This window comes from Lampetra planeri, chromosome 21, assembly GCF_965212315.1.
Source record: "Lampetra planeri chromosome 21, kcLamPlan1.2.h2, whole genome shotgun sequence".
Classification (NCBI taxonomy): domain Eukaryota; kingdom Metazoa; phylum Chordata; class Hyperoartia; order Petromyzontiformes; family Petromyzontidae; genus Lampetra; species Lampetra planeri.
Genome location: NC_136127.1, coordinates 4,120,273 through 4,145,920, shown reverse-complemented (window position 1 = coordinate 4,145,920; position 25,648 = coordinate 4,120,273). Strand labels below are relative to the sequence as shown.

At 50.1% G+C, this 25,648-nt stretch overlaps 1 protein-coding gene across 1 annotated transcript; it reads right to left on the bottom strand.

The window, feature by feature from the left end:
- Positions 1 to 4,382: 4,382 nt before the first annotated feature.
- On the bottom strand, positions 4,383 to 25,322 carry LOC144724763 (C1q-related factor-like). Its single transcript, XM_078604150.1, has 3 exons — positions 25,176 to 25,322; positions 15,886 to 16,629; positions 4,383 to 4,562 (listed from the first exon to the last, which is right to left on the bottom strand). Exons 1-3 carry the CDS (start codon positions 25,320 to 25,322, stop codon positions 4,383 to 4,385), a joined length of 1,071 nt encoding a protein of 356 aa, XP_078460276.1.
- Positions 25,323 to 25,648: the final 326 nt, after the last annotated feature.

Here is a 25,648-nt window from a genome sequence, read left to right as displayed (position 1 = left end):
ACAACAATTTTGACATATTGGTCCCTCGAATTGAATGTAATCAAATTAACAAGGTAATTGGGAAATTTTAGCGCTTGTTCACGCGGAATAACGCATGCTATAAGCCTGCCCAATTACTTGACTCTTTCGAGCGATCAGTATGGTTTTTTTAAAGTGTTTTTTTTTGCTTCGCCACTGTTAACCATTGTTACATAAACCAACACAGCAGTGTGGTACACAGTGCACGACTCGTCCGATAGCCTGGTACACCGTAAACGCATGGCACCATCGAGGGCACTTGTACGGCACGTGCATGAAAAGGTAAAGGTGGAGGACCCTTCAAGCACTTGCTCACTCTGCTGTTAGCGGAAAGACCCGCAACTGGGTGATCGAACGGTCGACATCTGGATTGGCAAGTCCAGCATGCCAACGGTCTATACGTAGTGGCAGTGGTAGTAGTAACAATACGTTGGCTTTATGGTGTGTGGAGGATTTGTGCAGCGAGTCGTTACCTCAAGTGAGAAGCACTGCGGTAGTAGTACCCTCATTAAAATGGAATTGGCCAAGCATCGCCAATGCAAAAGGCCCTGCTGAAAAGAAGAAGAAAAAAACCCCACAAACCTCTTGGGACTCAGTAAGGCTTTCTAGGGTGAATTAAGATTTGTCGTTTATTTGTTAATTAGTCGGCTTAAGTGGATAAAAATGGGTTTGTGTGTGTGTTTTTAATCGTCCATTGCAGGCTTTTGTTCTGTCCAACTGGGTTAAAATTCAAATGGGAAAAAGCAACTTTGCACATGAGCTGGTGATATGAGCAATGAATTCTGGAATGGGTTTTTCTTACAAAAATGCTGCTGCACTTGGAATAAAGTAAGCTCTTAAATGTGAAACCCTTGAAGCTGGGTGGCTAAGCGAAACGCGTAACATTTTCTCTGTCAAGCCAATCTGTGAAAAGAATGTACATATTATATAACAGGCACGATCTACCCCAACAGGAAACGAATTGTGAATTGTATAATAGATATTTGAAAACATAGCAAACCTTATTTGCCAAACTTTACTCACCGCCAATCAATGACGTATTGCCACAAATGGCAATCGGTTATCTTGTGAATTGCGTTGACTTTTTGTTGGGAAGGGATACTTTTGGAAAGTAAACTGATTACTAATTACTTGACATTCCGGAAGATATTGCAAAGACGCGTAAAGCAAACGTGTCTAAGCGGCTTGCGCAATGTCAAAGTTCATTGCACGTACAGTATGTACGTTGAAACTTCTTTCCCACCATACGTATCCAAACGTGCTAATCCGAGGCGTGGGAGACGGACAACAAGTTTCACTAATCGTCTGACAGTCTGTGAATGGGGAACGTGGGAAAAGTACCGAACGTGGCGAGTGAAGAGGCTCCTGCAAAATGTGACCCCAACACCGTCCAGAGGCAGGTGGACGTTGCTGAGGAAACAGAAGTGGAATATTCAGAGGGAATGTGTCCATCGTGGAGGTGAATGGGTTTGAAAGAGGAGGCGTCAGAAAAACTCATGCACATATTTTCCCTCGGTCGATCGCCTACGTCAAGCTGAAAATTGCAGGAGGCTGCAATTGTCACGGTGGAGGAGGTGGATGGGGAGGCCGAAGCCTAGAGCCTCGTTGTGCCGTCCATTTCATTGCACAATGCAGACACGTGGACAGTGCAGAATGTAATGTATTATGTTGAACTTCTTTCGCACTGTACGTAAACAACCGTGCTCATCAGAGGTGCGGGTGAAGCACAACAAACTGAAGACAAAAAGCAGTTCTAAAGAAATGAGTTGTCAATCTAGATCGAAGGAAGAGTTGAGGGGAGAAAAGTTGAGTCTCTGAGATGTCCGTGTTACGGGAAATATTCTGAATTTCGAGAAGAGTCGAGAGAGTATCGACATCAACAAGAAACTGGGAATAGATAGAGATGATGTAGATATCGTACAGCAGAGATGTCTCCTCTGCGCGATGTGGTCCGGACAGAGCAATGAGAGGTTCCCCGACACCTCCTCGTTTGGTCAAATCGATTGGACGAGGAGAAGGTGGACACAAGAGAGACTCAAGACTCGCCGGGGACAGGCAAGGGTGGAGTTTAAAAACAAACAAAAAATATCCTAAACTAAACTATTTTAATTTTACCAGGTCAGGCCCACTGAGCTATATAGATCTGTTTCAGAAGCGACCTGGCCACAAATGATCGCTCAACGAAGTGGCTTATCACGTGGAATTCTATAGCAGCAGCCAAAAAACCATGAACGCGTGTTGATGTTGATTCTAAATGTGGAGGGGAAAATTGGAGGACCCGGAGAAAAATCCATGCGACCACGGGGAGAACATGCAAACTCCAAATATACGGGCGTCAGGGTCGGGATCAGGATCGAACCCACGATCTCCTGTATACCAGGCGAGGTAGTTAACATCTCGCCACCGTGGTGCTCCCCCCCACGCCCCATAGTCCGTCCACAGTTTGGCTGTGGATGGGCTGCCAGAGCACGCAAATCCTTCGGTGTCACCTTAGGCATTAAGTGAAGTAAACGTAATCTCGTCGGATTCCTGGATCGCTTGTCTGATTATAATTAATTATTATGTTGTATTCATCTCAGGCTGATCTGACTTTAGTTATCGCAGCACTACAACTGCAGGCTACGTAGACAGGTACATATGTAACGGCCCTCTTGAGCCCCCCTCCCACACCACGTTGTGCCACGGTGGTTATTTGACCGCATTTCGCCATGCTGGCCAGCGCGTGGTTGGCGAATGTGGTGAGCGATAGCCATGGCAAGCTTACAAGTGCAGACCAAGTACACGCCAATGGATGTTGCTGTGCGTGCACTGTTTGGGCTCAACCCTGTTGAGGCTACTGAAAACTGACGAGGTCGCGGGTATTCCAAGTCTCTGTGTCGTGATCGGCACTTATCGGCTGCTGCTGCTGCAGCTGCTGTCCCTTGCACGAACCCCGGGCTGCTGGCGTGATACGTTTCCCCGTTCAATAGTTTTCCACGACATTTATCGAAGATGTAAAAATGAAAGTAATCGCGCGGACAAAGAAGTCACCGCCGTTAGCACTTGTTCACAATAACCTTGACTACGCCCTCAAAGTATGCATCATGGGATTGCCAGTAGTATCTCCTTGCGGTAAGCTGATCGCAAGCGTCCACGTTGTTTGTAACACATCATTCCCCCGAAAGTATAGATCCGTGGGCTTGGCCCCAAACCCATTCACCTTCATACGACGTTTTAGGCATCAGGGCTCGCAATGACCCCCAAGTTACCGTGGCTTAACCCCCCCCACTACCCCAAAGCCCACCACACCCACCACCACACAATAACTTCACACGGGCCCCACGACTCGTTTCATCCAAACACATCAAGCGCCATCCCACCAACTTGTCACCCTGCGAGCAACATCATTGGTGGTGGATTCAACTCCTCACCCCCCAAACCCCCAACGACTCCGCGGCCGCACGAGCCCTCGAAAAAAATCCTCAACGCCCGGGACCGCAACGACGACCCCATCGGCAAGGACGCGACCTCCCCCCACTACCCCCCCCCCACTAACACCCACCCCCCCATCGCCAAGCGCACGCAAAACCCATCGCCCGCAGGAAGCACCGACACCCGGCACGCGTCCAGCGGCTAACAGGAGGTGGACTGCGTCGGTATCGCCGATCTTGCTGACATTCGCCAATCAAATACAGGGGGGTTGTCACACGACTGCTCGGTCACAAATATCGATTGCCCATATGCGTCGATTGGCAATGGATCGCAGCGGATCGACCTTTCAACTTTGAGCCTGGTTGCCGCATGGACCGAGCCGAATCGATTGCGGTGAAAAAACTTTGATCCACGTTTCACAGTGACCGTGTGTGTGTAAAGACCTCCCCCTCCTCCTATCCACCACCCCCCCACCCCCGTTCGCCCCCCCCGCCGACTTTCTTCCATATACGGGGGGGGGCGGGGGAGGGGGGGGGCAAATCTCTGATCGGTGATGTCGCCGCGTGTCCGATTTCATCGCTCTGATTCCGGCGCTACGCTCGCAGCGAGCTACCAGCGCGCAACGGGGGAGAGTGGTGAACGGGGGAAGTTTGGGGGGAGGGGAGTAGGGGGGGGTAGGGGGGGTAGGGGGTAGGTGGGGGGGTGGGTGGGGGGGGTTGATCGGCCGAGGCGGGCTGAGCTGGGGAGAATCACGCTGGGCCCGCTTGCGCGTGCACGCTGAACACGACGCGACTTGAGCTGCGGGGGGGGAGGGGGAGTTTTCTTTGTTTTTGGAGGGCTCCGATGGCGAGGTTTGCGTTGGGACAGGAGCGATGCGGGGGGTGGTGGGTGGGGTGGGGGGCATGGGGGGTGTTCGGGCTGTAGTTCTCCCTGCCCGGCCCCCCTCCTCCGGCTCAGTCCGCGTAGATGATGAAGCCTGAGAAGGTGGAGTACTTGTTGGTGTTGCCGCCGTGCGCCTTGCCGCCGTCCAGCTTCACGTAGACCTCGTCGCCTGCGTCCAGGTGCAGGATCACCGAGTTGCTCGCGTAGTCGTAGTTCTGGTCGGCGTCCTGCGCGATGGAGCTCGCACGCACCTGGGGGGGGGGGGGGGACGCGTGGAGTGGGGGGGGGGGCACACGCGGGGGGTGGGGGGGGCACACACCCGGGTGTGGGGGGGGCACACAGGCGGGGGGTGGGGGGACACACGTGGGGGGGTGGGGGGGGCACACGTGGGGAGTGGGGGGGGCACACAGGCGGGGGGTGGGGGGGCACACACACGTGGGGGGTGGGGGGGGGGCACACACCCGGGGGGTGGGGGGGCAGACACGCGGTGGGGTGGGGGACATTTGGGGGGTGGGGGGGGTACACGCAATGGACACGGCCAATGAACGTCGAGCCGGGGATTTCTGCTCATTGAAGGAATCGTCAGGGTCGAGAGCGAACCCACGACCTCCTGTGCACCGGGCGAGGTAGTGAACGTCTCTGAATAGCTCGGCCAATCGGGTAGCGTGAAGGCGGTTTGGGGAACAAAATGTCCCGCCGATGACAATCGACGCGTGGCCGCTACATGGGCAGTATGCGGGTGCCAGCTTTATGACATCGTAGGCATCGGCCGTGGCACACTGAGCGTGCCTTCTCGGTGTTTTCCCACAGGATGTGGGCGTTAGTAGTGGGGAACCATTTTAAAATGGGTTCGTGTAATCGAAGGCAAAATGTAATCAACAAAAACATTTGAATTATTGGCCTCGATAACCAATGGTCCGAATTGTACGATAAAAAACCGAGCACAGAAAGTTACGCATTGTAATCCATAAACGTTACGTCCATGTTAACGATTGGAATTCGTGCCAACTTTGTGAAATCTACAAACGGTCACGCACCAAACAAGATCTGTAACTACAACTCTGTGTCCAACTTCTGTCTCTCTGTATCCTCTAAGACGATAGCGACCACTCACAGCAATACCTGACCGAGGCCTGTGGTCAGTGTTCACGTTTTCTTAAAGGAAGGCCCTGAACTCAGTGTGATGTAAGCACACGTTGCTTTCATCCGAACCACCCTCATCGTATGAGTAATGCTCATATCCCCCCCCCGCCACCCACGAATAACACGACACTGGGAAAGGCAACAGTGGTCGCCCAATGAAGAGTTTGGAATCCACCACGGAGCTCTCACCCACCCCGCAGTTCTCATCCACCCAGAGTTCTCATCCACCCAGAGTTCTCATCCACCCAGAGTTCTCATCCACCCAGAGTTCTCATCCACCCAGAGCTCTCACCCACCCCGCAGTTCTCATCCACCCAGAGTTCTCATCCACCCAGAGCTCTCATCCACCCAGAGTTCTCATCTACCCAGAGTTCTCATCCACCCAGAGCTCTCACCCACCCAGAGTTCTCATCCACCCAGAGCTCTCACCCACCCAGAGTTCTCATCCACCCAGAGTTCTCATCCACCCAGAGTTCTCATCCACCCAGAGTTCTCATCCACCCGCAGTTCTCATCCACCCGCAGTTCTCATCCACCCAGAGTTATCATCCACCCAGAGTTCTCATCCACCCAGAGTTCTCATCCACCCACAGTTCTCATCCACCCAGAGTTCTCATCCACCCAGAGTTCTCATCCACCCGCAGTTCTCATCCACCCAGAGTTCTCATCCACCCAGAGTTCTCATCCACCCAGAGTTCTCATCCACCCAGAGTTCTCATCCACCCGCAGTTCTCATCCACCCAGAGTTCTCATCCACCCAGAGTTCTCATCCACCCAGAGCTCTCACCCACCCCGCAGTTCTCATCCACCCGCAGTTCTCATCCACCCGCAGTTCTCATCCACCCAGAGTTCTCATCCACCCAGAGTTCTCATCCACCCAGAGTTCTCATCCACCCGCAGTTCTCATCCACCCAGAGTTCTCATCCACCCAGAGTTCTCATCCACCCAGAGCTCTCACCCACCCCGCAGTTCTCATCCACCCGCAGTTCTCACCCACCCGCAGTTCTCATCCACCCAGAGTTCTCATCCACCCGCAGTTCTCACCCACCCGCAGTTCTCACCCACCCAGAGTTCTCATCCACCCAGAGTTCTCATCCACCCAGAGTTCTCATCCACCCAGAGTTCTCACCCACCCAGAGTTCTCATCCACCCAGAGTTCTCATCCACCCAGAGTTCTCATCCACCCAGAGTTCTCATCCACCCAGAGTTCTCATCCACCCGCAGTTCTCACCCACCCAGAGTTCTCATCCACCCGCAGTTCTCACCCACCCAGAGTTCTCATCCACCCGCAGTTCTCATCCACCCGCAGTTCTCATCCACCCGCAGTTCTCATCCACCCAGAGTTCTCATCCACCCGCAGTTCTCATCCACCCAGAGTTCTCATCTACCCGCAGTTCTCATCCACCCAGAGTTCTCATCCACCCAGAGTTCTCATCCATCCAGAGTTCTCATCCACCCAGAGTTCTCATCCACACAGAGTTCTCATCCACCCACAGTTCTCATCCACCCAGAGTTCTCATCCACCCAGAGTTCTCATCCACCCAGAGTTCTCATCCACCCACAGTTCTCATCCACCCAGAGTTCTCATCCACCCAGAGTTCTCATCCACCCAAAGTTCTCATCCACCCGCAGTTCTCACCCACCCAGAGTTCTCATCCACCCGCAGTTCTCATCCACCCAGAGTTCTCATCCACCCACAGTTCTCATCCACCCAGAGTTCTCATCCACCCAGAGTTCTCATCCACCCGCAGTTCTCATCCACCCAGAGTTCTCATCCACCCACAGTTCTCATCCACCCAGAGTTCTCATCCACCCACAGTTCTCATCCACCCAGAGTTCTCATCCACCCAGAGTTCTCATCCACCCGCAGTTCTCACCCACCCAGAGTTCTCATCCACCCGCAGTTCTCATCCACCCAGAGTTCTCATCCACCCACAGTTCTCATCCACCCAGAGTTCTCATCCACCCACAGTTCTCATCCACCCAGAGTTCTCATCCACCCAGAGTTCTCATCCACCCGCAGTTCTCATCCACCCAGAGTTCTCATCCACCCACAGTTCTCATCCACCCAGAGCTCTCATCCACCCAGAGTTCTCATCCACCCAGAGTTCTCATCCACCCACAGTTCTCATCCACCCAGAGTTCTCATCCACCCAGAGTTCTCATCCACCCACAGTTCTCATCCACCCAGAGTTCTCATCCACCCAGAGTTCTCATCCACCCAGAGTTCTCATCCACCCAGAGCTCTCATCTACCCAGAGTTCTCATCCACCCAGAGTTCTCATCCACCCAGAGCTCTCATCCACCCAGAGCTCTCATCCACCCACAGTTCTCATCCACCCAGAGTTCTCATCCACCCAGAGCTCTCATCCACCCAGAGTTCTCATCCACCCAGAGTTCTCATCCACCCAGAGCTCTCACCCACCCAGAGTTCTCATCCACCCAGAGCTCTCATCCACCCGCAGTTCTCACCCACCCAGAGTTCTCATCCACCCGCAGTTCTCACCCACCCAGAGTTCTCATCCACCCACAGTTCTCATCCACCCAGAGTTCTCATCCACCCAGAGTTCTCATCCACCCACAGTTCTCATCCACCCAGAGTTCTCATCCACCCAGAGTTCTCATCCACCCAGAGCTCTCACCCACCCAGAGTTCTCATCCACCCAGAGCTCTCATCCACCCGCAGTTCTCACCCACCCAGAGTTCTCATCCACCCGCAGTTCTCATCCACCCATAGTTCTCATCCACCCACAGTTCTCATCCACCCAGAGTTCTCATCCACCCAGAGTTCTCATCCACCCGCAGTTCTCATCCACCCAGAGTTCTCATCCACCCAGAGTTCTCATCCACCCAGAGTTCTCATCCACCCAGAGTTCTCATCCACCCAGAGCTCTCATCCACCCAGAGTTCTCATCCACCCAGAGTTCTCATCCACCCACAGTTCTCATCCACCCAGAGCTCTCATCGACCCAGAGCTCTCATCCACCCAGAGTTCTCATCCACCCAGAGTTCTCATCCACCCAGAGTTCTCATCCACCCAGAGTTCTCATCCACCCACAGTTCTCATCCACCCAGAGTTCTCATCCACCCAGAGTTCTCATCCACCCAGAGTTCTCATCCACCCAGAGTTCTCATCCACCCACAGTTCTCATCCACCCAGAGTTCTCATCCACCCAGAGTTCTCATCCACCCAGAGCTCTCATCAAACAACTTGAGGCCGTCGAGGGAGATGAGCGAGCGCCCAGCGCTGCTCGTTCGCGGCGCGGACAACGCTCTCTGGACTCGAAGAAGCTCAATATGCTTCTACATCGCAATCACGGAGCCTGCGGTCAATATTTCATTACTCGTTGATTTATTTTTCCCTGCCGAGTTTTTATTGTCTATTTGTACGAACGGCGTTCGTCCTGTCGCATGGAGCTCCTTCATTACCCACAGCGAAGTGATCACATTGATACGGGCCCACACACGCACACATATATATAGAGCAGAGAGAAACTTTCACTTATGCAACCACCAAAAGCTTCACAGCCTTAATTAGCCTATTAAGTTACTGCTACGAGGAGAGAACAATTTTCACATTTAAAGCAGTGTTGCTGCTGCTGCCTCTAGTTATAATTACAAGATAATGACCCACCTTTATATCTTGCCACACTGCTTGTCTATAAACCCCAGGGGTATTTTCCCATTTGGCAGCAGTTTTGTCTGGCTCATAGCTTTGCGGCGTATTTAGTTTGCACATTATTTTTCATTGTACCTCGGGTTGCTGCTTTCTACTACACCGTTGCACAGAATATGGGGAACGCGACTGGGAATTTTAGAGGTAACGAAAGATTCCCCCGTGGCACCTCGGTCACGTTTGCTTTGAGCATGCTTCGCCACATTTGGTCGGTGCAAATTTGCGAAGGGGGGCTCCAGATTGGTTCAGACGCCACTCGCCACGGGCAAATTTTGTGATCGGGAATAGAGCAGTGCGCTTGCCACCGCCGAACACCCAGAATTATACAATTGCAGCACTGCCCGATGAGCCGAATGATAGTTTTAACATGTAGGCTTAACACGTAGGCATTTTGCGACCAATATTATTTGTAGTTAAGTTTTTTTTCGCAGCCATGGGTGATGTCAGTCAGTGGCAGACTGGCAGCAGTGTCAATGTGTACGTTTGTGTTATTTTATAAACAATATGGCTAAGGAGTTTTTGTTGTTTGTGCTTTGGCAATCTAGGAATTGTTGCCATCCACGCGTGCTGTCTGAGCAGTCTTTACGGCCGTATTTCATCTTTACTCGTAAAAAAAATTACATCCAGATCTCAATCAACTTCCTTTGGATCTTCATTTACCATTATCATCATAACCTTCAGTTACCATTACCACCATTTAAAATCATATTTTATCATTATTTGTGATTATTTATTTTTCGTATGTATAAGGCGCAGCGGACTCCCACAACGGGCTGCAGAGCACTGTACATGATTTTTTTTTTAATAGTAATCACAAAATGAACTATCTCTAGTTTATCTAAAATAGCATTGAAAATAAGTAGATTTTTAGAATATCAGTGATCAGGCGCAGTTCTTCAGGCGGAGCATTCAAAATCTGAGGGCCAAGGACTGAAACAGCCTGAGCTCCGAAACGTGTTTTTGCCAAAAGCGTGACTGACACAGGAGGATGGTGTGTGACGACCTCAAACTCCATCATCATCAGCATCATTATTATTATACTAAAATTTGTTACACATAGAGCAAAGCCGGCTTTGGCTTCGCGACACGTGCTACACCTTGGTGGAGGGTGCAGCAACTGTCATACACACACACGCGTGTTAGCCTGTGCGTGTTCATGTACGAGACGATTTCAGATGCCAATTGGTCGGCTGGGTCAGCTGTTGGGGCGAGCGTGATGATGTCAGCATGCACAGCTCTCTTCTCCCCAACCCTCCCCTCGACCACTGATTAGCTGCGGAAATGTGTGTACATCTGAGGCGCCACCAAATTCCGCGTGGCAAATCGGGCCCAATTTTTTTTTTTAAAACGTTCCGCTGGAATTCCGCAAATAAAGTGTGGAAAACAAACTCCACGTGAATGGGGCCCGAATTGACTTTCCGCTCAAACGAGAGTGTGGTGGCAGCCATCTCCATCGCTGGCCTTGGGCCAATGGTGGTAATTTTGTATTACTTTGGCAAAGGCTGGTCTCTCTTTGTAAGACAATTACTGTTGGATTACCCCAAAGTGGCATTGATTTTATCGATCGCAGAGGAATAACGGTCTATGTTGGGGATTTTTGACTTGCGACGTGCCCGTTGTGAGTCGAGCACCTTCCCAGTGATGCTGCGCTGCCATCAATCATTAATCCCTTAACACCATACACAGGAGTATATTTGCACAAAAAGTTAAAAAAAGTGCTACCAGGCATCACGTATAAATCTATCCTGACGGCAACATCGCTAAGCACTCGACTGACGATTGGAAAGTTACTGTTCGTCATAGATTTTTGGGTCAGATCGCATCAGTGAAATGTATGCTGTAATCCCATCACCACCTGACACAGCCAAAGACTAAAGTTGTCACGTGAACAAACGTGGCGATGTATATTTTTACTGCTTCACCGCACTGGTGTGTTGGAGAGCAATCTCACAATCGTCGCCAAATACGTGAGAAGTTTCGCTAGATAGTCACAACCAACAATATCAGTCGGTTGCGAGGATTATTCGCGTGACAACTTTTTCATTTTGTTGTGTCGGGTGGAGGAGGGTTTAGAACACACATCTTACTTCTGCGACTTGACCCAAGAAATCAATCACGAAAGCCGATGTGGAAAGATAAGGGTTGAAATTCCGGTCAGAGGTCAACTCAGCCCATCATGCTCCCAGAGCCATAAAATCAGAACCAATTTGTAAGAAGCCTAAAGTAGTCATCCTATATTTGGGCCCCCTCGATATAAATATGGAATTTCCATCACTTGTCTTGTGATGGATGTGCGGCACGCCCCTTGCTCGTTTGAGCGCGCCAACACTCTCGCTGTACTTAAGCACTGCACAGCACACCATCTGAACTTCTTTCACACCGTACGTAGACAACCCTGCTTATCGGAGGCGTGGAGGAAGGACAACACACTAATCACTAAAATTAGTTCGAAAGAAATTAGTTTTCAATCTAGATTTAAAGGTTCATAGCTTCAGTGGCTTCCTAATATCGGAAGGAAGAGCGTTCCAGACGGCCGCAGAAGCGCATCTGAAAGCACGCGATGCATTGAGCGTTGTGTCAGCTCCTCCGAGACAACAATGGAAATGCATTAGCGTACCGCGTTAATGGATTGCAAGTTAAGCACTTCATTAGCTGCATTCGTTACGTGTTAATTTCCACCCCGGCGGACAATCCCCTAAATCTTGCCATATGGATTGTGTCTGACCGCTAGCTTACATGGGACAATAAGTTCTTCGGGTGAGAACGCGACGAGAAAGTATTTGCCTTATGAGCTTTCCACATGCGCATACGATAGCAGAGTGCGTGCGTGTGCATGTGCTCATATGTGTGTCTGTTAAAGGCTTTGTTTATGTATGTGCAGGGAGTGGTGACAATGTTTAACATACCCGCGCGATGTACTTGATGACTTCAATTTCATTCACATCGATAGCGAATATCAGTGGCAAGTGGTAACAAAACTTGTCCTGACCATTTCTTAGGTCGACTCAGCCCCATGCTGCCCTGTTTAGATGCTCACTAACAGGGCTTGCCTCAACACTCTATATATCATTGTGTGTATGTTTGTGATGTGGATGTGACAATGGGGAGCGGTCGGGTAGCGGTTAGCGCACTGCACTACAAACCTGGCAACCCGAGTTCGATTCCTGCTCACTGCCAACGCCAGTAACAATTATCCGAACCAGACTTGGTTCTCCCCTTGGTCGACTCAAATGCGTATCCGGTGGGGTGTCCAAACATCGCCACTGGGGAGGCGAGCGTGCATAGTGTGGGCCACCCATCCCCTCGTGCGCCGTGCCGGCCTTCATAGGTGCTCACTAACAGCAACTTGCCCCAACAGTCTGTTGAGGCTACACGGGGGATATTTGTCTTTGTGTGTGTGTCTGACTGTGTGTGTTGGGTGATTATGGGGAGCGGTAGTGGAGCGGTTAGCGCGCTGCGCTATGAACCCGGCGACACGGGTTCGATTTCCGCTCAAGGCTAACACCAGTGACGATTATCTGAACCGGTCCTGGGCCTCCCCTAGGTCGACTCAACCTTAAATGAGTACCTGGTGCGGTGTGTAAACATCGCCACTGGGGAGACAAAGGCGGTCGGGCGTGGTGCTGGCCACTCACCCCCTCGTTCGTTTTCCGTTCCGGCCTTCATAGGTGCTCACTAACAGCACTTGCCCCTACAGTCTGTTCAGGCTATACGGGGGATCTTTATCTTTGTTGGGTGCTTATCACTGTCGGCAGCACTAAGCCAGTTGTGGAAATTCCACATTCCCAGCGTGGGGGAAGGGCTGTACATCGGATGACCACTGTTGAAATGCCCAGTAATTGGTACTCATTTTATTAACCCTAGACTGTATGTCATTGCACGTGTGATCTTTTGATTGTCGCGTGTGTATGTGTGTGTGTTTTTTATGCATGTGCATATCCTATATCTGTGTGGAGCGACTTGTTGCGTAGTGGCTAACAAATGATTGAAATAATTTTGAGCCGAAGTTAAATCCCAGGCCATGTGGAAGGTGATATCTGCAACCAATTTAGCTTGACACCCCATTTTTATTGGCTCTAGAAGTTGACACTGCAGAACTACTTCTGGAGTCGCATCAACAAGGCATTGCTCACACAACGCTATGGACAGCGCTCCTCCATGTTCTGCTACAAGTGCTTTGCTGCATGCCAGTCGTGTAATAAAAATTTGAAACATTTTGCCAGAGCTTGTTTAGCTCAAGGAACGTGAACAAGAGGGTAATCAGTCCGTTTATTTGGGTAAGCCCCATTGAGCAAAGAAGCCCTTCTCCGTGTCTTAGTTAAAACACCGTAGCAGCACTCCTGATGTTCATGGGTTTGAACCCAGGTGTCGAGCCACTCGAGATCAAACCAGAGTCTCAAATGCAACGCTTTGGCACCCACGTGTCTTGTCACTGGTAACTCTCAGCGAAATATTTAGCTAGATTTTTGCAACAATTTTTTCTATATTCGAGATCTATTCTGAATGTTACAGCTGTAAAATCTTGCCACGTGACAGATACTCTTTAACAGGGCTGTTCAAAATCCAGACACCCAGTGTGGATGAGAGATCTCTTGAAACGACTCCAAAAATACTTTCGTGACATCTTCATGCGCACCATTCCATGACATGATATAAGATGCTCCGCACGCCCAAGTTTATTTATCTCATCACAAGATGCCGATGCCGAAAACAATTGAGAATAATGAGCGAAGACTTAGCCCTCTATCTCTGAAACGTCGTTAACATCTTAGAAGCCTTTGTGATTCCACTGTTGGATGAAGGCCATCCCACACTCCGTTGATCAAGGGGGTGATTTGACAATATTTCTCCACGCTGTCGAGTGCAGGTCAGTGAAGGGTTCCTGTATAACTTGCCACTGATGTCCACACTGGCCAGAAAACAAACTCAGGTTGTCTGGGTCCATAGCCCAGTTGCACTAACCACTACATCGATGCTGCAATCCTTGGTGGATTTATGAAACGGGAATCACTGCGTAACATCGACAGAGGTCATTCTATGGATAAACTGGCCCCTGTCGTGGGAATATGAAGACACCTTGATGTTGACTCGTAAATATTTCCAGTCCAGTGGCATGGTGGCAGGTGCCTATACTCGATGGTGTGGCGAGTAGGAAGTTAATAATAAAATCAATAACCAACATAATTACCGCAAAGGGTGTTTTTTGTAGTTGTGCTGTATGGCTCTCTGATGTGCTTCCTGATTGTTGTTCGGCACGATATCCGACGTTTATCTCCACGTGCTAGGAGCTTCTTCATTCATAATCTGGTATGAAACGTCGGATATAAATGTGCAGTTCAACGTGAAAATACATCGGAGAACCAAAACACAAGCCCTTCCTAAAGTAAGATTATTCCGCTTGGTGTCACTTTCGGCAGAGAAAACTATTGAAAAGTTACAAATTCAAAGCTTGATTGACGGTCAACCCAGCCGATAATTAACCCTGTCAGGGGCAATATATATGAGTGTAAGTTTTGCAGCACAAGTCAACATCGATTATAATTGTACAGAGTTACCGGACCCAGCAATGGCAACGTTGAACATTCACCAGGGCAACCTGCTCTGTGCCCATTTGATTTCTAACTTTTGACCCTGCTTAGGCTTGACGGCTGCAGGGCCTGCGTTCTAACCATTACGTTCGGTGGTGGCACAAATATAAATGCTATAGGGGGGGCGGGGGGGGGACAAGAATAACAGGGCATGGGGTGAGATTGTCAAAGTATTTTTTATTTTACCAGGTAAGGCCCACTGATCTATATAGCTACTTTTCAGAAGCGACCTGGCCACAAATGATCACTCAACGCAGTGGCTTATCACGTGACAATCTATAGCAGCGAAATACTCGAAACGCATGTTAATTCTAAATGTGGAGGGACAAACTGGAGGACCCAGAGGAAAACCCGCGCGATCACGGGGAGAACATGCAAACTCCAAATATGCAGGCGTCAGGGTTGGGATCGAACCCACGACCTCCTGTATACCCGGCGAGGTAGTTAACATCTGGCCACCGTGGCATCCTATGGGACAACTTGCCCATATGATAAAATTGTAAAAAATGCTAAAAGCACGCCATCCCCACCTTGGAATCGAATCTGGGACCATGTAATTCAATAAAGGGCACCTAACCCCATCACACTATGGTAGCACTGGCCACTAATGGCTTCTTTCACCATATTTTACATTTACAGCACTGCATAGCAGAGGTGGGACAAAGTCATTGTTATGCAAGTCCAAGTCGAGTCGCAAGTCATCAAATTCATGACTCGAGTCTGACTCGAGTCCAAGTCACATGACTCGAGTCCACATCTCATAGGTGGGACAAAGTCATTGTTATGCAAGTCCAAGTCGAGTCGCAAGTCATCAAATTCATGACTCGAGTCTGACTCGAGTCCAAGTCACATGACTCGAGTCCACACCTCTGCTGCATAGTACAGTACAATCTCAACAGCTATTTTTTTTTTGCTGCTGCTGCTGCTGAGCGATCAGATCAAGGGGAGCGTGTTCGGAACTGGAATTGGATTTGAGTCACGATGGGCCACTGGCGTGATTTGGGTCTTGCAAGACCTGGCGCCACGCATCCTTGAACGCGTGGCCCTGAACCGCCTGCGAGCTGACATCACGTCACTGCCGGGCGCGAGAAGGTCGCCGCTGCGCCTTCCCGATCTCCCGTGACCATCGCGCGCCGACCGCTTGTGAGCGCGTGCACAATAAAAATACCTGCCCGTTCTTGCAAAGGTCGGCCCACATGCTGGTGCCGTCGCCGCCCCGCATGAGCACGTGGTAGGTGAAGAAGTACGTCCCCGAGATGGAGCACGTGAACTTGCCGCTGCCCGGGTCGTAGTGGTTGCCCAGGTTGGTGACGACGTCGTCGAAGTGCAGCACCTCGTAGCCCTCGTGCGGGTTGCGCAGCCCCGCGTAGAACGCGATCTTGGGCGCCGAGTAGTAGGTGGGCACGCTCACCGCGCCGCCTGCCCCCTGGCTCGACCCGGCGCCCCCCAGCGCGTGGCCCGGGATGCCGGGCCTCCCGGCGTCCCCCTTCTCGCCCTGGGGTCCCCGGGCACCCGGGGGACCCGGCTCTCCGGGCGGACCCCGGGGGCCCGGCCGCCCCAAGCGTCCCAGTTCCCCCTTGTGTCCCTGCGACAGCTGCATGGTGGTGGGCGGGGTGAAGGACGACGAGGACGAGGAGGAGGCGGCGGCGGCGCCCGAGGAGTCGGCCGAACCGTCGGCGTTGTCGCGTCCGTGCAGGTAGGGGTCACACACCATGCGGCAGGTGCCCAGCATCTCGTGCGTGACGGCGGCGTGCTTGGAGTAGACGAGCACGGGGATGGCGATGAGCAGCACCAGCACCATCACCACGCCCACGGCCGCGGTCACCAGCCACTTGCGCCGCAGGTTCACGAAGACGGGACGCGTGCCGCCGCTGGTGGTCTTTGTCGTGGGCACCGGGGTGGTGCTCTTAGCCTTGGCGGAGTGATGGAGGGATGATGGACGGAGAGATGGGTGGATGGATGGATTGATGCGATAGGTGGGTGGATGTATGGATGGGCGGGTTGATGGATGGATGGACGAACGGTTGACGGAAGGGTAGGATTGATGGATAGGTGGGCGGATGAATGGACATATAGATGGGTGAGCGGGTTAATGGATGGATGGAGGGTTTATGTATGGGTGGTGAGTGGATGAATGGACAGATTTATGGGTGGGTGAGTTGATTGGTGGATGGACAGGTGTATATTCGGATGAACAGATGGATGTGTTGACATGTGGGTGAACAGATCAATATAAGTGTGGGTGAGTGTACAGATGGTTGGATGGATGGACACGTGGATGAACAGATAGGTGGACAGACAGATGAGTGGGTGAACAGAATGATTGGCAGATGCATGGACAGGCCGACAAATAGATGAATGGATGGCAGGTGGATAGATGGATGAGAGGAATAGAAGGGAGGCAGGCAGGAGGGCAGTTCGAGAGACAGACATGAACGTATGCACATCATTGAACAGATTGTTGAATAGCCAACTTTCACATATAATCTCAATGTAATTCCATTGCACCAATATACACTGCGGATAAGCCACCGTGGTGTAATGGGCCACGCACTGGATTTGCAATTCGGAGGTTTAGGCGTGATTTATTTTATACCTACGTGACTTTACCGACAGAATCAAAGAGTATGGATCCCTGCAGTCACGAAAACTTCAAATCTAGATTGAACCGCCTCTACGGGGAGGGTTTCCACACATCTGTTATAGTTGTGGTTGTCCCACCTGGTGACGGATGCGTGTGTTGCGCCCGAAACGTCGTGATTTATTTTATACCTACGTGACTTTACCGACAGAACCAAAGAGTAGGTTTAGGCAGTTGAAAAAAACGGTGCAAGTTTCTTTAACCCCCCACCTCTGTCCACCCAGCAGTATTCTGTAAATGGGTGAACCACATTTAGTCGACAGGCCAGATGTGGTGGGGTAAAGTGTGGGTATTCACACCTCTTCCAACATGTCTACGCATGTATGTTGAACTTCTTTCGCGCCGTACATAGCCAACGGTGCTCAATGGAGGTGCATAACATATCTGGTCGGCGCAGGAAGAGTAGACCAATCGCCACTCTGGCGATCGCTCTCGTGGAGGCCCTGCTGCCAGCAGTGGCATGAACACGCAATTGTTGGGGCCGCACCCTATATACAATAATAACATTATTCATTTCGATTTAAAGCTTTCGTGACTGCAGGGATTCATCTTCTTGGTTCTTTCGGTAAAGTCACGTAGAAGGGAAATAATAAAATAAGAAAAATAAAACATTATTTTTTTTTATTTCCCTTCTACGTGACTTTACCGAAATAACCAAGAAGATGAACATTATTCATTGTTACGGTAATAGACATTGGAACGCAGGTGGAAGACCACCTGTGAACGGTGAACCACTACTCGAGTTGGCCACGTTCGAGAGCCCGAGCCCAGAATGTGGCTCCTGAATCGTGTTTTAAATCTCTACGTTGGAAGTGGAGGACACTGGAGCAGATCCGGAGCCGAAAGCCCGAACTGGAGCTCTGGATTTGGATCCAGTATTTTTCTACCTTTGCGACGACACAGGACAATCCTGGCTGCTTCACCTCGCCCTGAATGTTGGTGCAATCCGCCTGTTTCTGCTGTCGCCACCTCCCCGCGCGCGTTCCCATCAACTGGAACTGGAGCTGAGCTTACCGGAGCTAGAGCCAGAGTGGCACCGCGGAGATATTAATTGCCTCACCGGGTATTCAGGAGATCGTGGGTTTGATCCAGACCCTGACGCCTGCATATTTGGAGTTTGTATGTCTCTCTCCCCATGGTTACGTGGATTTTTCTTCGGGTCCTCCAGTTTTTCCCTCCACATTTAGAATCAACATGCGTTTAGAATATTTGGCTGCTGTACATTTCCACGTGATAAGCCACTCTGTTGAGCTATCATTTGTGGATAGGTCGCTTCTGAAAAAGAGCAATATAGCTCAGTGGACCTTACCTGGTAAAATAAAAATAGTTTAGTTTTCATATCTTAGTTTTCATATTATAGTTTAGAACCTGCCCCACGTGCTGAAAGTAACATTGAGTGAGCAGTTACGCAATTGCTCAAGTTGTGCGTTTAGTTTAAACGCCAGACTCACAAACGCTCGGTACCTCGCATAAATAGCCACGCAGAAGGCGCCCTGAGCTATAAATAGAGCCCTGAGTTGATGTAGTTTGATGTGTCAAGTTGTGTGTATGGCTAAACGGGAGCTCTTTGTCCTTGCAGGCGAGTGCTATGTATCTGGGGTGCGGTAGTGTAGCGATTAGCGCACTACACTACTAACCTCTAATTCAATTCCTGGCCACAATTGAGTACCTGGTTCGGTGTGTAAACATCGTCACTGGAGAGACAAAGGCAGTCGGACGTGGTGTTGACCACTCATTGCCTTGTACGCCGTGCCGGCCTTCATAGGTGCTCGCTAACAACACTTGCCCCAACAGTCTGTTAATGCTATTCGTGCGTGTGTGTGTGTCCATGTGCATTATTTCTGAGGGTTTGTGCCCTTTGATACAATCCTGCAGAGGCTGGGTTCGATTCCTTACCATAGTTAACACCAGCGGCAAGATATATTTTAACCCATCATGGGGCCTCCCCTAGGTCTACTCAGCCTTAAATAGCTGGTGTTGTGTGTGTGTGTGTATATTGGCACCACGGAAACAAAGGTTCTGGGCACACCACCCCTTCAAACACCCTGCTGGCTTTAATAGGCGTTCGCTATTAGCACTTTTGCCAAACAGGTTAAAGGTCATAAGGGGGTGTTTTGTCTTTTTTGCATGTGTATGCATATTAGCATAACCGTGTTAGTGTGTTGCATTGATGCATATATAAATCTACGCGTGCAAGTTAGTGATCTGACTAAGCGTGCATATGTTGTTGTTGTGTGTTGTCTTCGTGTGCACGAGTACATACGTGTCTGTGTGTGATTGCATTGTGTAACTGTACAAGTACACGTGTGTGCGTGTTAGCATGTATGTACGATCACAAATCGCTCTTTAATTCCATCAAAAAAGTAACTTGCAGCGCCACACCTATTAACATCATTAGGGGAAAGTACGGTGATCCATTCTCTGACCCTCAGGAACAGGTTTTCAGATTTGCAGAGCATTTCTGTGAGGTCCTGGGGGAGGGGAAATCCCTCAGCCTTGAAAACATGATAGGGCAAAGTGGGAATTACTCTGCTGAGGCTGCTGTACCTCAAATATGGGAGGAAGAAGTCACCCCCTGTGAGTGGCTGGCTGAGGTGCCATCTGTTGAGGAAGTACTGAAGGCGATCCAGAGTCTGAGACCAGGAAAGGCACCGGGCAGAGATGATTTCCCAAGCGAAATGCTGAGGGAGAGTGGCGATTGTGCACAGACTGCCCTACATGACATAACAACAGTGTGGACCACTGGACGGGTTCCGCAGGATTGGAGGGATGCTCTGGCAGTCCCTCTCTTTAAAAAGAGGGACCGCACAGACTGTAGCAACTACAGGGGCATCTCACTCCTCAGTGTGCCGGGAAAGGTCCTGGCAAGGATTATTCAACATCGCCTTGTCAGGCAAGCTGAGGAGCGGCTTGTGGAGCCCTAATTAGGTTTCAGGAAACGGCGGTCCTGCGCATATGCCTTATTTTCTGTCCGTCTGCTACATCAGAGGTGGAGCGAATTCCAACAAGACCTACATCTCTGCTTTATTGACCTGATCAAGGTCTATGATACCATCAGTAGGCCTGAGCTCTTGGTTCTTCGTGCTTTCGGAGTCCCTGACTCTCTGCTCACGAGCATTCAGGACCTACATGATGGTGAGCGTGCCCGGGTAAAACTACGTGGCCGGGAGTCGAAGCCATTCCATGTTCACCTTGGGGTGCGACAGGGATGTTCGCTGGCTCCCACATTATTCAACATCTATTTCGACCACGTAGTTCATGAAGCCTTCGATTACTGTACCGGAAGAATTTCCATCTGGTACAGATACAATGGGAGGCTGATTGATGCCAGGTGCGGTCAAGGGATGGCTCCCCATTGGTCAACCATGTTACGTATGCCGATGATCTGGTAGGTGGAGGTGCTGCTGCTGAACCTGGAGCGTGCCACTAAGAGGTGGGGCCTTACCGTCAGCTCCACCAAAACTAAGCACCTGCCTGGATATTTTGTACCATCGGACACTCCACCCCCAAAACTCCCAATAAGTGATGGGGCAGTTGTGGAGAGAGTGGAGAGTTTCCCGTACCTGGGCAGTGTGCTCATGAGCGGCTACAGTTTGACAGGAGAGGTCTCACTCCGAATCAGTCAAGTGGCATTATCTTATCATCGGTTGCGTTACGTTGTGTGAAAGCTACCTGGTCTGTCGCTCCACACAAAGCTTCAGGTCTTCTCGGCCACAGTCATGCCCTCCCTTCACTATGCTTGCGAAACGTGGACCCCCTGAATGGAACATCTTCGCCAGTTAGAAACATTTAGGCTGGCCTGCCTATGATCCATCTTGGGTTTAAACAGGCTGGATTGTGTGAAGTGCTCACATATCCTTGAAAGATCTGGACAAAGTCCCATCGGTGAGCTCCTCCAGCATGCAAGGCTGCGTTGGCTGGGTCATATAGCCCGCATGCTAAACGGGTGCGGCACGGGCTGGAGAAGAGATGGAGTGATGTGGTACAGGAGGATATGGAGCTGAGTGGACTTGCCGATGACTGGTACCAGCGGTGTCATTATCAGCCTCTGTGGAGGAGGCTCGTGAAGGATGCTACTAGGCAGTTGGAGGCAGTCGCCCTCCAACAACAACGGAGGGCGGAGGAGCGATGCCCACAACAATGAGCGGAGTGCTGAGTGGCTACAGCACAGCAAGTTGGCACAGTAGGGGGCACAGGTGACGCATCGGCCACTCATCTCAGTCAGTCGACCCGTGGCACCTGGGTCTGCCCCGTGACCTCCTGCCAATGAGCGTCCAACACTTCCCGTGGATTTAACATGCACATAACCTGGCACAAGCGCCGTGGTGACGTCACCGCCACTTAGTGGCGAATGGCGGTTGTTGTTGTTTGTACGACTCCGCCTCAACTAATTACCTGGTGCGGTGTGTAAACGTCAGCACTGGGGAAACCAAGGCGGCCGGGCGTGGTGTTGACCACCCACCCCCTCGTGTGCCGTGCCGGCCTTCATAGGTGCTCGCTAATAGCACTTGACCCAACCGTATGTTTAGGATATACAGGGGATGTTCGTCTTTGCGCACAAATGAGTAATGTGTCAATCAAAGAGCCCGAGCCATCAGTGTCATTGCCATATTGCCGTTGCTCCACAGTCACCACCCCTATTGACATCCTTCAAATTAGTAGCCATTTTATCGACCCCAGGGAATAAGGTTGATTGACTCGGGTCAATTCAACTGGGAATTGAACTGGCAACCTTCCAGTTGTAAATCATAATCTCGTACACGGTCCCACCCAGCGCAATTCAAACAGAGTAATGACTCACAGACACTACTTACCAAGGAGCAGCAACAGCAGGAATCAAACCATGACCTTCGTTACAAAGTGGCTCGGACCAAAGGACATGGTTATGACAGGATAAGCAATGGGTGCCAGGAGACATATACATTCTAACCCAACCCCCCAACCTCTCCCCATCCTTCCATCGACCTAACCGTTTTTTTTCTCGTAATTACCACTTCGATGTTGTATGTTCAACAAGGTTAGCAACGCGTGCATTGTAACAAAAAACGGCCCTGCCAATTAGCGGAGCTGTACGCGGCTGAAAGAAAGGAACTTTCCCTTCACTGAGATTAATTTAGTAGCAGCCTCTGCTGCTCAAGGGGCCATTGCTGCCCGATTTAACATTTGGATGAAATGAGACGAGACAGCTCGAAGTTCATGGGGGCATTTGCTCTGGATAAGGGGGTCCGATGCAAAGTGACAAAACAAAATGATTGTGACGAACATTTAAGTAGCGTACGTGCGCGGACACGCGTGTACGCGCACGTACGTGACGTGTGTACACAGAAGGTATGTGCGGTAAATTGTTTTAAATGTGTAGCGATGAATTTATTGGCATGTAGACGAGAGACGGTGAAAGTGTCTCCCTTGCTCAAATGAGCATCACATGGTGCTCATCGTCGGTTATGATCCAGTGTTTGACATTCCACATTCCTATGGCAGGGTCTTCACTATACAAAACTATGCAGCGGTCTCGCGAGGTCATGAACCACTGTGCTAATCTCATTGGGATTATGATGCAGATTATGATCATAAATTAAGATGATGCAGAGTAACCATGTTTGACTAATCAACATACACTCGTGGCCTAACTGGTAGTGAGGTGTTCTACCCAGAAAGCCACTGGGCCAGTGGCATTTCTACCACGGGCTGAGAGCATGGAGATCTGTTAATATTTTAAAAATCAATGTATTAATCTGACAACATTGCAAGTGCAATTGCATATCGAATGAATTACGCATCTTCTACGTATTCACTTTAGCTTATACTGTACGTACCATATATAGATGTGCCGCAGTTCGCATAAATTGCTTCAGCAGACAATTGTTTAACCGCCTGCGGCTCAATTATGACTGCTAAGGACAAGGATTCTGTCAAAAAATTATATTGTGTTGCACAAATGTGTGAGATATTGGCCTCAGAGACAACGTGATCGAAAAAGCCAAACGATTGTTTTCATTTTACTTTCACAGAGCCGATACAAAGTCGAATTGTCTCCATGCTGAAATGTACAATGGGGCATAAGTCATTGCCGACCCTGTGCTGGAAATTCCACATTCCTCTTCTCATGCGACTGGTTCTCTTTTCCGTGGGATGACCACTTGAAATCAACACGAGGCGGCGGTTTCATTCACCACGGAGGGATCGTTTTCTAAGTCGACCCATGGCCAAGATTACAACATGCTGCCATTCTGATTGTCGGTTGAGTGATCTCATGAAAGAACCACCCAGGTAAGTTCTAAGGCAGCTGCAGTTCAATAAACTGTAGTAAAAAAAATGTGTACGCACACGATTTTTTTCACACGCGTACCTTATTGGTAAGTTTGTAAGCAGTTTGTAAGCAGTAGCAACTTTTAAATGCAAAGTCAATGCCTGCCAAACTCGAATGAGCATCGGGCAATGTTCACGTCCATTGACAGCCCTGAGCCAGTGGTGTAATTGCCACATTGCTATGACTCCAGGATATTAATGTCTTGGTATTTTACAAGTGTGATTACATAAGGTCAATCCTGAGTACTTGTTGAGGCTCTATAGGAAACTCAATTTGCACACTCCAACAGGGAATTCCCTGTTGGACCCAACTGCCATGGGAATTAATCAGTACTTGGCATCTGCAGATGACGAAATACGAGTTCATTTCACTTGCCACTGAGCCAAATTTGTTTTCAGTGAATGGGTGCAAAGTTCCATTCCTAGCAGAGCCCTGCCAATAAAATGTGGCGCTAATTACCAAAGTGCTCCATCTGCCGTAGAGTAGAAGTTAAAGATCCTGTGTGAGCAAAATGCAACATCTTAGAATTGCCTGCAATTTTTGTTTTATTTCAATCTACCCAGAGAGTAGATATTTGCTATTAATTTGAAACCAGAAATCATCAATTGTCATGGTCTCTCACATGGTTTACTTGGTGGAAGGGTTGAACAACGGTTAGCGAGCTGCCACTACGAAAGCAGCGACATCCGAACCAGTCCCCATTCACCAACCCGCACTGACCAAGGCATGGTGAAGAATGGTACAACAGTGCCTCGCGTCCGACACGCTATAGGAAGCCCTTCGTCCAGCAGTGCATTGAGAAAGGGTCGTACATTATGTCACTATTAATGCCACATTGCAAGAAAACACTTTGTGCTTTTGATATTTTCCAGTCCCATCAACAGCATGAGGCATTTGAGCATCACGTGGTACACATTAAGTGCCTGTGTTCCTTATAAAACTGCGGTTCCCTAGATGCCGATTGTAACATAGAAGTCATCAATCTTGGAGCTCACGTGGCTAAAGAAAGGACATTTGCTATGCGTATGGTATTACCGTACAACGCCACTGCTATAATCCGTGATATGTAATAACTCTCTGCCACTTTGCAATATTTACCAAAACACAACGCTGTGTGTAGACCCTGTAAAAAGCCTGCTTCCATATCACATCAATCGTAACAACAAAGATATTACACATCACGTCACCTGTTTAAACATAGGCAGTGTACTCTGCACAACAAGTCAAAGTGATTCGCTACTCAAACAACGCATGGGACAGGGCGGTGCACATCACCGTCAGCAACCCAGATACTGTCGTGTAGATTCCACATTCCTATGACGAGGCCAGTCTCGCACCATACGACAGGCACACTCGTATACATACACACACACACAGAGACAAAGTCCTGTAGTGGAAATTGTAAAATTCCTCTTTTGCTGGACCAGTTTCACGCAATACGATAGGCACTCGATTATACCGTACGTGCCACACCACGCACGGCAAACACAGACAAACACGCACGCACCTGGGCAGGCGGAGGAGCGAGTCGCGGCTGGGTGGATGGATGTCTTTGGCTGGATATTCTTTCTTTAGGCACTCCTTGCTGTGTCTGAGCCCTTTGTACTTGCTGCTGCTGCTGCTGGGACAAGGGAGGCTGCGACCGGCCCAACATGGGGAGCAGCTTTCCTTAACAAAAAGGCCACCTTTATGAGAGAGAAAAAATGAAAAGAAGAATAAGTGTGAGTGGGGATAGAGGATTGTTGTGGTGGTGGTGGGGGGGGATGAATGAACCCGGTAACAACGGTGCAGTGGCTCTCTGCTAGACTGGAGTGTGAGTGTGTGTGCGCGTCTCTGATAGACGCTGGTGTGGGGGTCTCCTCTTAACCCTTCACCAGCCTTGACAATTCGCCGACATCACCACCACCACCACTGACTCCTCTCTCTGTGCGCCCACGCCTCTGCGTGTCTGTCTGTGGAGGGGCTGCGCTGGTTTTCGCA

What these genes read in the sequence shown, in the direction of transcription:
- LOC144724763 (XM_078604150.1), bottom strand. Translation starts at nt 25,322, where the DNA reads ATGTTGGGCCGGTCGCAGCCTCCCTTGTCCCAGCAGCAGCAGCAGCAA. An exon ending in TCGCTCCTCCGCCTGCCCAG is followed by an intron (nt 16,630 to 25,175) that starts GTGCGTGCGTGT and finishes CACTCCGCCAAG; the next exon opens with GCTAAGAGCACCACCCCGGT. An exon ending in ACCTTTGCAAGAACGGGCAG is followed by an intron (nt 4,563 to 15,885) that starts GTATTTTTATTG and finishes CCCCCCCCCCAG; the next exon opens with GTGCGTGCGAGCTCCATCGC.